The following is a 12305-nucleotide window of genomic DNA, read 5'->3' as shown; positions in this document are numbered from 1 at the left end:
GGTAAATTTGGGACAGTGTGGGATCCGAAACAGGGGCTTCCGGAAGGCAGGGCCAGAACACTTCTCCAACGCCACCGCAGCTCGGTATTGGCAGCTACCTAGTGAGTGCATTGTAGCCTTTCACTTCGAAATTAGGATTAGAGAAGTGCACTTGGGCCTACGTTAGGAGAGTTCGAACATGGTAATTGCAGAAGCTGCAGTTAAGAAGAGTAGAAAACTGCGTCCTCTCCGAATGTCCTCTTCGGTTGGCGATGCGAACGAGGTTGTGCGTGAGTCATTGCAACCGAAAGAACAAGACGCCAAAAGATAAAGCTAATGGTAATAAAGAGAGGACATATTCGGAAATCGGACAAAAAGTTGGCCGCGTATCTGCTCCTTTCGTTGCAAATGCCGTCAAAAGACGATAGTCTTTATCGGCTTTTGCGAAGTAAATTCCTTCCTTCGCTTTCCCGCTCACCTCTCATGTTGTTCCTCTTGCGTCGCGCTCCTCCCAAGGTAAAGACGGCAAAGGTTTGCTTAAATCATTTTAAATTTCCCGCGTTCCACTGCTCCAAACCGGGTGACTCGATGCGAACGCTGCCGTACGGCGAAGACGCGCGTTAATCGAGGCGCCCTACTTCAGCGTTTATAGAACCGCGTTTCCCTACTCCACGTGCGTTGCAAGCAGAACGTGGAACCTACCTAGTGGAACCTTGCATAACTGTTGCCGGTTGATTTCTTAAAATGGCCCCAGAAGCTATAGTGGCGCAGGCGACAGCAGGCGACGGCGGAGTGCATTCTTTTTCTGCAGTTGATGAAGTATTTAATTTCGCAAATTCAAGCTTGTTTGATTTTTTTTTATAAAGGAACACGGCAAATATCACTTCTGTATTGATTTGTTGTCTCATATTTGCGTAATGTCTTGTTCTTCTTCAACAATGTTGACAATTATAAACATTCCACCGGACATAGACGGGTAGATTTAGCTGTGACTACATAAGACTATTGCGCAGGCATTGTTTTGCTTTGGCCGGGTGGCTTAATCGGGTCACAGACAGACAGACGGACAGACAGACATACAGACAGACCAAAATTTCTGGGTTTAAGTAGCCCAAGAAAGACTATCGTCTTTAAAATGCTTTTGCAATAGCTGCATTATAAGGAGCGCTCAGCAGTACATCTAGTTTTCTTCCAAGCAGCTACTGAACGTGGCCATGAAAGCGGCGGTGCCATCTTCCGGCATCTCCTTCATGGGTGTCCTGCTACGAGGCGACAAAGGAGCCAAGGAGGCGCCTACATTTCCTTTCCCGACGGACATTGCCAGGTGAGAAAAGCGGTAACAAAAGCCGGGAGATGCGGAAGGTGATCAAATTAACACCCTTTACTTCAAGCGATGACGGTTCTAAGCCCTTTTGATTTACATGGCCTGCACACCTGTCCAACAAAGGAGCGCTTAGCAAACGCCCATTCTTTATAAAGGTTTGGTCCTGGGTAAGAAGAAGGGAACGAGGATCTGGAACGAGTAGACTGAATATTGTGACGAAAAGAGGCAGAAGCAGGCAGTGGCGCACATCTCCCGGCTGTGCCTTCCGTAGACGAACTTGGAGACCGACACGTAGCCCTAGGCTCGTGCTCTCGTTCTCACGGCCGAACCATCGCCTCATCTACCATTGTTCGCATCAGTTGTCCTGCCTTTGTGTAAAAATATGCAAGCCTCTTGCAGTGAAACAATGACGCGGGATGTTGTTTGGAGCAGGCTCATGATGAGTACACGATGATGAGTACACGATAATGAGTACACGAGTACACGTCGATGAGTATAAGTTGATGAGTACACGAAAAACCGTTCAGGTTTTGGTGGAACACACTAAAAAAAGTGACGAAAAGTTGTATTGCGTGTAGGATGTGCAAAATAAAACAAAATGAGCTCTCAAAGAACACGTTCTTTGTGTACACACTTTGTCAAAATTTTTTGGGCCAATCCTAAGGCTTTCTGACCACAAAGAATTCAAAGAATCGGCTTTACCTTTAAATGTGGCAAAAAACGCTTTAAGGCAGCAAGAAAGAAAGGTGTTTTCTCTAGCTTTCCTGCATAAAAAGTTTCAGCGTCGCTCGGGACGTGCTTGGATATTGAATTTTTTGCAGCCTGCCCGTTTCCGGCTTGGCCCACAAAACTTTGACGACGACTGTACGTTGTATAAATTTTTTAGTTGTACTATGTCAGATATTTTTTTTTTTTTTGGATTCTCCCTAAGACTTGCAGCCAACTTGGCCCTGAGTGGATCGCGAAACATAGAATGGTGGAGAACGATCCTCGCTGAATAATCATGCACGTCATACGGTGGCACCTTCTCTTTGGCTTTCTAAAGGGCGCTTGCGAGCAAGTTATCACAATCGAGAAAGTTATCGCAACTATTTGCGTTGCGAACATATTTACCGACCACCCATAGCTTCGGTTATATATTGTGCGGCTTCCCATGGTGCAGTTTCCAGGCAAATGGCTGTACGCGCTTCCGTCTTCCGCTCTATTTTCCCAAGCGCGCTCTCACTTTCACGCCCAGTACCTACAACGTACTCTACCCTGTCTGACTCTTGAGGCTGTGTGTCTCATTCGGCAGGCTCAAACCTCATGCCTTTCCTCCCATCACTTTCCTCACCACATCTATCTATGCCCCGGCCATCCATCCTGTTCCTCCGGTTCTTCCTACCCATCCATCCCTCATTCTTACTGGGAATGCACCCCACCACGCCTTCTTGCCCAATCCATCGTATCCATCACTTCCTGGGAGCTCTGGCTGACTCCCCCGCCGACAGTGAAAATACATTCTCCCCAGAAAGCTGCCTGTGAACTCGCGTACCGGATCCCCACAAACATTCTTCAACACTACGTGGATCTAGTGAATTGAAGTCTTCAATTAAGACGTAGACCTAGGTCCCGTGGACAATAAAGTTTGTTTTATCTATATCTCCTGCTATCTTAGGAGCGTGTTCTATGCGATGCTTATACGTAAATGGTTATGCTTGCGTCGAAGGCTTACACCGAAGTGGCAGTTATAGAAAGCGACCATTTACAGACAATGTTTACGTGTTTATGAAACCCAAGTCTGTCGTTTATGAGGTATCTATCGCATCTGACATTTTTGCAGCAACGTCAACCTGTTTATCGGCATCTCCCACACTCCTGTGATACCTCCAGACGGGTGCAGAGTGGAGCCGTCGAGTTCGTGGAGCCACGAACACATCAACGACGCAAGCCTCCCGTCTGTGGTGCGTATACGAAGTCCGCAGGTCAACATTTGGTCACCCAATAGAGGCCGTAGATTGCTCAGTGAACGATGCCTCCCCCAACGGAAAAGAGTGACCATTTCTGTCTGATTCGAGCCTGGTTCTTGATAGGGCAGCGCCAATAATTTGTCGTCAAGCCTTGTCGATGCCAACAGTGATAATGTGTGCGTGGCAACTAGGCTCATTATCTAAAACGCAAAGCCACGGGGCTTCATGTAACCGGATGTCGCAGTAGTCAAAGGCAAACATAGATGCGGAGAAAACAAAGTAATGTTGACCGATTTCCAATCGCGTACGACAACAGAGTTCGTGGTATTCCTGGGGGGCATTCTAACGCTTCAATTCTCAACCATACCACTCAAAACAGAAACATACAGCTATATTCTTGTGGTGTTATGCTTCCCGTCTTGTCATGGTGTCCCCGTCCTCGGAAAACGGCTAGTTTTCGTGCATTTTTGCGCCCAACCGTATCGGATATCGACGTGTCCATTTCAACGTTTATCTATATTTACTCTCTCTCTCTCTCTCTCTCTCTCTCTCTCTCTCTCTCTCTCTCTCTCTCTCTCTCTCTCTCTCTCTCTCGTAATACCGACGTCTTCCGAGGCTCCACGAGCACCAAAGCGGCGCAACTGCGCCTTCCTGGCTTGGATTGTGGGCGCCGCAGACCTGTAGCTTCTTTTCGGAGTATTCGCACCAGCGCAACTGAATCATAAAAGTTCGTGAAAGATCCACAGGTGGATCTTTAAGAATACGTGAGGCTCGGCCCGATGCGCACGCCGGCTCGCGGCTTTAGAAGACCACAGCACGGCATCTCTCGCGTGGCCCTAGCACACCGTCAAAAACCATATGCCTTGCATTCACTCCGTCCCAGGGGTCACGTTCATTCGCTCCTTTTGTTTTCCACCAGAATCGGCAGGTCGTAGCCTTCATTCCCTTTTCCTCTCCTTTTGCCGTATACTCAGCCCTGCAGTAGATACGCACTCTGTTTTACAACGCGTACAAGCGGCGACGGGACGCGTTGGGATGCCGTGCGTCTTAGCAACTCGGTCTCCAGCTGTGCGAACGCTGCACCACCGCAGCCAGTGCCGCCGCCGAGTCGGTTGACGTCATGACTCTCCACGTGCGCTTTGTCGATCTACGTTCTTCGGTCGCTCCTTGTCCACAGATCAAGGGCGAATTTTTAGATGCGACGCTGAGAGCATCTCTTGTCGGCGGCCCTGTCCTTCCTGCGTGCGTGCGTTGTTGTTGTCCGCGTGCGTACGTTGTTGTCCGCAGCCACTCTCCCCCTCTCCTCTCCGATAGCCAACACTCTCTCGCGAGGGGCATTGGATTGGATTCGATTGGATTGGCTTGGCTTCGCTTGGCGTGGCTTGACTTGGATTGGATTGGATTTGGATTATATTGGATTGAAGTGGATTGTGTTGGACTGTGTTGCGTCATAGACGCGGCACTCTCTCTATCCGCGGTCTCCTCTCCTTCGGGCGCGCTGCGCATATAACCGGTGTGGCGCTCTCCGGTGGCCTTTCGGTCGACGGTTGCTCTTCGCTTGCGCTTGAACCCCCCTCAGCGTCGCATCACACCAGGGTTCCCGCGAGGGGAGGTGGGCGTATTCCAGTGTTCCCGCAATAATAAACAGGGAGGATTAAAGGGGCAACAAAATGAGCATGAACCGAACTGAGCACTGAACGTCCTTGTCCAGGCAAAATACCCTGGTTTGTTGTAATTTAGTTGTTTTGTTGTGAATATTACGCAGTGCACCAATCAACCCGAAGTATAGTGTTTTCGACCTTTCGCTGTCGCGTTGGCCACAGCTGGCGTCATCCCGGTTATCATCATCATCAGTCTGTTCATTACTACTGCACAGCGTGGAGGAAAGAAAGCTTAGGGGAGGCCCCGTTGGCCACCGGCGAATTGGGAGAAGTGTGGAGAAAAGGACAAAATTTTCAGCCCCTTAGGGGCTCGGGCTATCGGCGTCTCACGTCGTCGTCGTCTCATGTCGCCGTAGTATTTAGTAGTCACGGTACTAAAACCTCGAGACACTCAAACGCCTCGCGTTAGAACGCTTCGGGCTTCAAAGACACAACACTTTTACAGCAAAGCTGTATACCTCTACCCCCCCAATGGCTTCTTCTCGGTGGGCAAAAACGCCAAGGCGCTAAGAATGCACAACTTTGCTTCGTCATTTCCCAGGTTTTACGTTAGTGGAGATGGCCCGGGATTTTTTTTTTTTTTTTCACGTCCATGTAGGCCGCTGGCAACCGCGTCCTCGCAACGGCGCCGAGGGCCGGCCCACTGAGGCTCTAGGTCACTGCGCGGCCCAGCCGGTAGCTAATGCTCGACAGGCACAGAGAGAGAAAACACTTTATTTTGAGGCAAAGACGAAGCAGACGGCAGTGGAGCGAGCGAAGGCGGAGGAGATGGCGCGCGCTCGTAAAATACGAGAAAAAAGGGCGGCCTACAAAAATGGCGTTTTCGGCTTCAGTAGAAGTGACGTTAACGGCTTCTCCTGAGCTTTTGTTTCCTCCATGCTGCGCAGCCTCGCTAATGACATGGCGCTCCACGCCGCGAACAGAAATCTACAGCCTACTTGTGCACCGTGCGGAGTAGACGAAGATTTAACGTGGCCGCAAGAACAAAATACAACTTTGGTTAAGTTGAAAGAACTAGTCTTTGGTAAATCACTCAACTCTATTCCAGCCACAAAAGACGTTCTTTACGCGGCAAGAAGTCCGAAACACAAAAGAAATTGGCGCAGCTTGTACTAGTAGTGGAAGGCTGGAGAAACAGGTGCTCTTGAGGCCCGTCTCCCTTCGTCGGAGACCCGACTGCTCCACCTCACATGAATTTCCGATCTTGCCGCCTACATTTCTCCGTGACTGGAAGGCGAGGGTCGTTTTCTCCGCACGTTTTCACATCTCTCCCGAAACGGACCACGTTAGCACGTGGTTGAACCCGCAGCAATCGGCTTCTCGAACTCGGCGTCTCTGCTCCCCACTTAAAGGAGCCATGAAGAGAAAATACAACTTCGTTTAATTTCAAAGAACTAGGATTCAGTATCTCACTCAGCTCCATTAGAGCCACAAAAGATGTCTTTTTGACGAAAAAAAAGCAAGAAGTATTTAAAAACTTTCAAATTTTGCGCCACAGTGACGTGTTATGAGCAAGAATGACGTCATACGGGCAAACAATAAAACATTAATTTTCAGTGCGTGAACTGCACGTTAGCATTCAAGTGATGCGGTCAAAAGTAACTGGAGGCTCCATTACATACGTCCAGTCATGTGTCGTCGCGACAGGTCCGTTAGGCGGCCGCCAATCGCACAAACAAGGTTCCATGACGTCATAGAAAAGTTGCGAGAAATTGGCTAGGGTGTCCCGAGTGCTTCACACGTTTTCTTTAATATCTCCGTTATTTGTTTGAATATTGCGATGATATTGGTATCATTGTTATCGGGACTAAGCAGTGTTTCTAATAAACCCAACTTGTATTTTGTCTTCGTGGCTCCTTTAAGCGGCGAGAAGAACAGCGAGAAGCGGCGAGAAGAACAGCACCCCAGAAATCACGCCATGAACACTGGGCAGAGCGTTGTCGAAGGTAGAGCTGGCCGACACTGGGCGCTCTTCACGAGCCGCACGCTCACGTGCACTCGGTATTTGTTATCGGTATTTTGTTCTGGCAACGCTGGACGGCGGAACTTTTAAAAGCTTCAACAGCTCTGCTGTTCAAAGCATTCAAATTTCGCGCTACACCATACAGCAGTGACTCAGTAGAGGGAACACAAGACACAGTTACTGGTCTGTTGACTGCACGATATAATCGAGGTGGAATGATTAAACGGAGCTGGCGACACTACTACAATCGCACAGTCATATTTATTAGTGGTGGCACTGGTCGGCACCGCCATAGCGCACACAAGATAGTGTGATATCATGTGGACCCGCTGAAAAAGCGACTGGTTAGTCGCCACTGCTTCATCTGTTTTTCTAGGTATCCAGATTGCTTCTTCGAGTTTGCGATAAAAAATTAAACCGTTCCACTCAATGTGAAAGCTGTTGGAAGGGCAGAGCAGTGATTCGCCGTAATGGGCTGTCGCGCCGTTATCCGCTTACTCTTACCACCCATCATGCTCTTCGCCGTCCTGTCTCATTACTCTACTGATGAAATCAACGGAGTTTTGTCTACCGAATTTCAAATTTCCCGCCTTCGCAGTGCTCGCGCGCCCCCTGCCTGAAAGGGCGCCAGCGAGAGTTCTGTTCGTTTTGTACTTGCTTTTACTCCAACACGTGCTGGCGTTGCACTGCCATTTTTTTTTTTTTCTCTTACTGTCGTAAAAGTCAACCCAATCAGCGTTCCTAACTAAATGGAAGCCGGCGCTGTAGGTTAATTACATATAGCTTGCCTCAAATGTACCTGCAGTTTTCCTCGCGGTAAACAAGAGGGAGATGTATGACAAGCGCCAGCGGTTCACGAGTTTCTAACTCTTATGACTATATAAACCGCTTGGCTTTCGAAGCCTCTGTAGGATGCTGCGACGATAGCTGCTATACGACGGAACGCTGTGTGGCTCTACTTGGGTCCAGCGAGTGAGCTACGACGACAAGGAGTGCCCCTAAAGTCCTCTGCAATTAAAATAGCGTTTAACGCACCGAAGGTACACCGGGGTTACGAGGAGCGCCATAGTGGAGGCTACGGGCTAATTTTGACCACCGGGGTTGTTTTTAACGTGCGCCGAAATCTCAACACGGGGGACCTACGCTTTTCGCGTCTATCTGAAAAGCGGTCACCACGACCGGGACCATACCCGTGTCCTTAGGCTCATCAACACAACGCCTCAGTCACTGACCCACCACGTGGATTAAGTATGCGATGGAATTCGTACTATTTGAATTGGTACAAAAGAGCCCAAACCGGTATTTTGTCTTCATGGCTGAAAGGTTATTCGCACTGCATTCCACATCTTCGTGGCATCGCAGAGCACGACGCTGGACATGTTGCGGGACGGGCGCAACATGAGCGCCACTTTCGCCCTGTCGCTGACGATGGGCGTTCTGGACTACCGCATCTCCACCGCCGGCCTGGCGGGCATTGACGGCACCTGGAACATCGCCTGCTCGCACAGCGAGCTGGAGCCCTTCGAGCAGGTGCCCCTCATTTGTTTCGTCGTAAAAACAGATACAGTGAATGTTCGTTAAAACTAAAAGTTCTTTATAGCAAAACTGCTTCGTTGTAAGCGGTAAATTGTTAAAAGAGCAAAGGACTTTCTTTTCCTACAGTGCAGTTTGGGCCTTGGAAAACTTCGAACTAAAGCGCCAATTTGAACAAAGTGAATGTAACTACTATTGTAACGAGAATTAGTTCCTTATAACGAGGATTCGCGTATGTGTCAATAATTAGGACGTTTTGATGCCTTCTTTGTGCGCAGTCGTGCCGCAACCCGCTGATGCGTGGTCTTGTGGGTGCCGAAGACCTGATCGTCTACGACTTCAACAAGAAAACGAAGACGTGGCGGTCGTTCGAAACGGCTGACAGCATCGCGGTGAAGGTCAGTATGAACAGAAAGTTACAAAACTTATTCAATTTTATTCCCCTCTTCGCTCCAGCATTGCGGATGCCCGAAATAAGTATCAAACGCTTCGTTGCACACAATTTGGCACATGCAAGAAGGTATTTGCTAAAAAGAGTTATCCACATACAGTCTTATACGACACCTGTACACGCCCCCCACTATTTTAGCGTACGGTAAGCAGCAGCTCTGAAGAGCTCTGAATTGATATCGACACTTTTGTTCTAAAAGAGTCTCCATGACGAACCGCACAAGGTGTGGTGCGACGGATTGAGTCGGCAGAGGTATTGCCATCCAGAGCGGCTGAATTTTCCCCCAGATTTCTTTTTTACCGGTTCATTTAATACCATTTAATTCCTGTCCTCCGATCTACACGCTTCAAAAACATTAAAAAATTCCTGGACAAAACCCGCAACAACAAACATATCGCAGGTTGAAACCAACTTGAAATAAATAAAATGGGCACAAGAAAAAACAGTTTCAGAAAAAACGCCGATTCAATGCTGATTACAAAATTTTAAAAATCAACTTTTTAATCAACCTATTCCCAGTACGTTTAATCAGCCCGTTCCCATTAGCTGTATACGCCGCCATTTTAGCTCATAATCACTATATGGAGCTGATCACGTCACGGCGATAACAGGTGCTCTTCCAATCTGCAGATGGATTTTCTCGTCCTGCAGCCTGCGATCCGTTCTGAAATATGTACAATCTCGGCACCTTCTGTAGGCACCCAGCGTCACATACTGGTTCGCTTGGAACACTACTATTCTTTCGTGCAGCTGCTGAAGGAACTCCGCTTTTCGTAAGAAAAGGGATTTAACGTACACCCATAGAAACTTTACTGCCGCTTATGCAAAAAAAAAAAATAATAATAAAACCGTTCCATTCGCTGTGAAGGCTTTCGGAAGAGCAGAACAGTGATTCGGCATAATGGGCTGTAGCGCCGTTATCCGCTCACTGCTACCACCCAATGCAATTAAAATTTCCCGCTTTCGAAGCGCTCGCGCGCCCACTTCCCGAAACTGCACCAGCGGGAGTTCTGTACTTTTAAACACGATAGCCTTTCGTGGGCTACTTAAACCCAGAAATTTTTGTTGGTCTGTATGTCTGTCTGTCTTTCCGTCTGTCTGTCTGTGACTCGATTCAGCTACCCGACGAAAGTAAAATGCGCACTGCGCAATAGTCTTATATACTCACAGCCAAATGTGAGCGTCTAAGCCCTTTTTATATGTTCATAATTGTCAACTTTGTGGAACAAGAACAATACATTTCGCAAATATAAGACAGGAGATTAGTGCACAGGGAATATTTACAGTGTTCGTTTATTAAAAAATTTATGGATGCTTGGTTTTTCCATAGCAAATGATATTCTACATCTGCTGCAGAAAACCGCCGCCTCTGGCGGCATATGAAAAATCACGCGGCGACAGCAACGAAAGGTTCCACTAGCTAGGTTCCACTAGCTAGAGAAGTTGCATAAATTCATGCCGGAGGAACCTGAGTGGTTACCCATTCTTGATGTGCATGCCCAGTTTGAGATGTTTTAAGCCACCCGCTTCAGTTGATTGAAGGCTGCAGCTTTTAATTTGTGTACAGTACGTTTTCTAGTGTCGCTAAGCAGGCAATAAAGACAAAAGTCTTGAGTATCCTGATTCGTAGATCCGCGGGTTTTGTTGCGAATGCCCTGGGTTCGAACCCCGCGGACATGCCAGGAAGTTTCAAAATATTGCTGAGTTTGCTTATTTTTCTGTAAGATGTTCTCTCAGATCAGTGTGCGCATTTATTTCGTAAATAAGAGTGGCTTGGTATCTTTTAGATTCGTTTAGGAGATAGGGCCGGCATATCAACACGTTCAGTTAACGTTCTGCGTCGCAGTGGAAGTGGCCAGTTTGTACCTTTCGTGGAACAGAACATCGCGGCGTGTATGTCATCTCTTTGCTTACCATCATCTGGAGCCATTCCCGTCCCGACGGTAGCTGCCACTCTTAGCCAATCTCCAGTGGAATTTCTCTGCCCTGGCCTACAACCAACGCGGAATTATCTTTAAAGGGACCATGCAGACAAAATACAAGTTTGTTTTATTCGAAAGATTTCGTGTTTTATAGTGCCAACAGCGCTTGTCCGGAAGCAAAAGAAGCCGTATTCACTGAGAAACAATTCAATTTAAGTTAACATTGAATATCCCGCGAAACCGTTTGTTTTCCTGACGTCTGCCATGAAGACATGAGGGCGGGTATACAAGCAAACTTCGAGTTCGTAATTTAGACTCTCCAGCCTTGCTTGCCGTCAGTCCTTCCAGATGGCGTTACCATAGTCAGCCTCGGACCCTTGTCCGACGTTGCTTTGTCTCTGACCCTATTTTGTCCTGGCTTGTTTTTTGTTTTTGTTTTTTACTGTAGAAAGTAATCGTTTTGTGAAGCATGGGGTATGCTCTACAAACAGGGTCACGTAAGACAACGTCGCTTATGCCAATCGGCCAGTATCGTCTAAGACAACTCCAAAGCGGCTGCCTGCTGAGCAGCTAAAAAAAAGCATCGTGCTCCCAGTACCAACAGCAGTGCGCATTGGTACTTCTATGTTTACGTGTATTTTCGTAACTTCCATTGTTGACCCCACCATTCCTGCTGCTGTAAAAGGAATATGCAGTACATTTAAGCGCAAATAGCTCCTTCGGCAAGCTTGTAAGCCCTTCCTAAATTGCGTTTGCTTTTGCCGACCTCACCGAATCACAGCTGGACATATGACATCATTGGTTCTGTTGCGGGAAATGAGCTAGTGGGTCGCATGGCCATCCCCTTTCCTAATTATATAGCTTATTTGAGCGAAGTGTGGGTTAAAAGTTGCATTTATAGTTGTGTGTTTACTGTGTTCGCAGAATTGATCGCCTATAATGTATTTTCATGTGTTGTTATGCGTGTTATTTTAGTTTTTTTCTTTCTTTATTTCTTGTAATCAGTGTGTACCTTCATATTGTTACCTTGTTATGAAACTTCCAACTTCGATGTACGCCCCCCCTTATGTAATGCCTCCGGGCCCTTAAGGTTGAATAAATGAAATGAAATGAAATGAAAAGTGGTGTCAGTGCGATTCTAACCAGGCAATCCATCGAACGAACAAAACTTGTGTTTTGTCTGCATGGCCCCTGTAAACGTTCGCGTGCTGCTGGCTGCAATGGCTTTCCCACATGGTCGTCCACGCACGCAGGTCCGGAGGTCCTTCCAGCTGATGCGTTCGTCGGGATTCTTGAGGTTCGGCTGGGCGCTCTACGACGTGGACCTCGAGGACCACAGCGCCGCTTGCGTTCCCAAAGGTCCCAGCGAGCACGGCGTTAACCGGCTGCTCCTCACTAAGCAGCTCCTACGGGATATGGGGCGGAACTCCGTTGCGGCGCCCCCGGCCGCATGACCAACGCTAAACGCTCATCTCTACAATTTCGAAATTCACTAGAAATAGAATTCGACTACGCCCGCTAGA

General features: G+C 48.0%; 1 protein-coding gene across 1 annotated transcript in view; it reads left to right on the top strand.

Moving 5' to 3' along the window:
* Positions 1-12305, top strand: part of LOC144139766 (uncharacterized) — a 33287-nt gene extending 20982 nt beyond the window's left edge. Inside the window, exons 7-11 of the mRNA XM_077672029.1 lie at positions 1179-1303; positions 3126-3246; positions 8239-8406; positions 8688-8807; positions 12036-12305. Coding sequence (XP_077528155.1) covers positions 1179-1303; positions 3126-3246; positions 8239-8406; positions 8688-8807; positions 12036-12236 — 735 coding nt within the window. The 3' untranslated portion in view covers positions 12237-12305. The remainder of the gene's footprint in view (positions 1-1178; positions 1304-3125; positions 3247-8238; positions 8407-8687; positions 8808-12035) is intronic.

The sequence above is a fragment of the Haemaphysalis longicornis genome, unplaced genomic scaffold, assembly GCF_048455015.1.
Source record: "Haemaphysalis longicornis isolate Haplotype H1 unplaced genomic scaffold, Haemaphysalis longicornis Haplotype H1 scaffold_5, whole genome shotgun sequence".
NCBI lineage: Eukaryota > Metazoa > Arthropoda > Arachnida > Ixodida > Ixodidae > Haemaphysalis > Haemaphysalis longicornis.
This window is presented reverse-complemented; position numbering and strand designations above follow the sequence as displayed.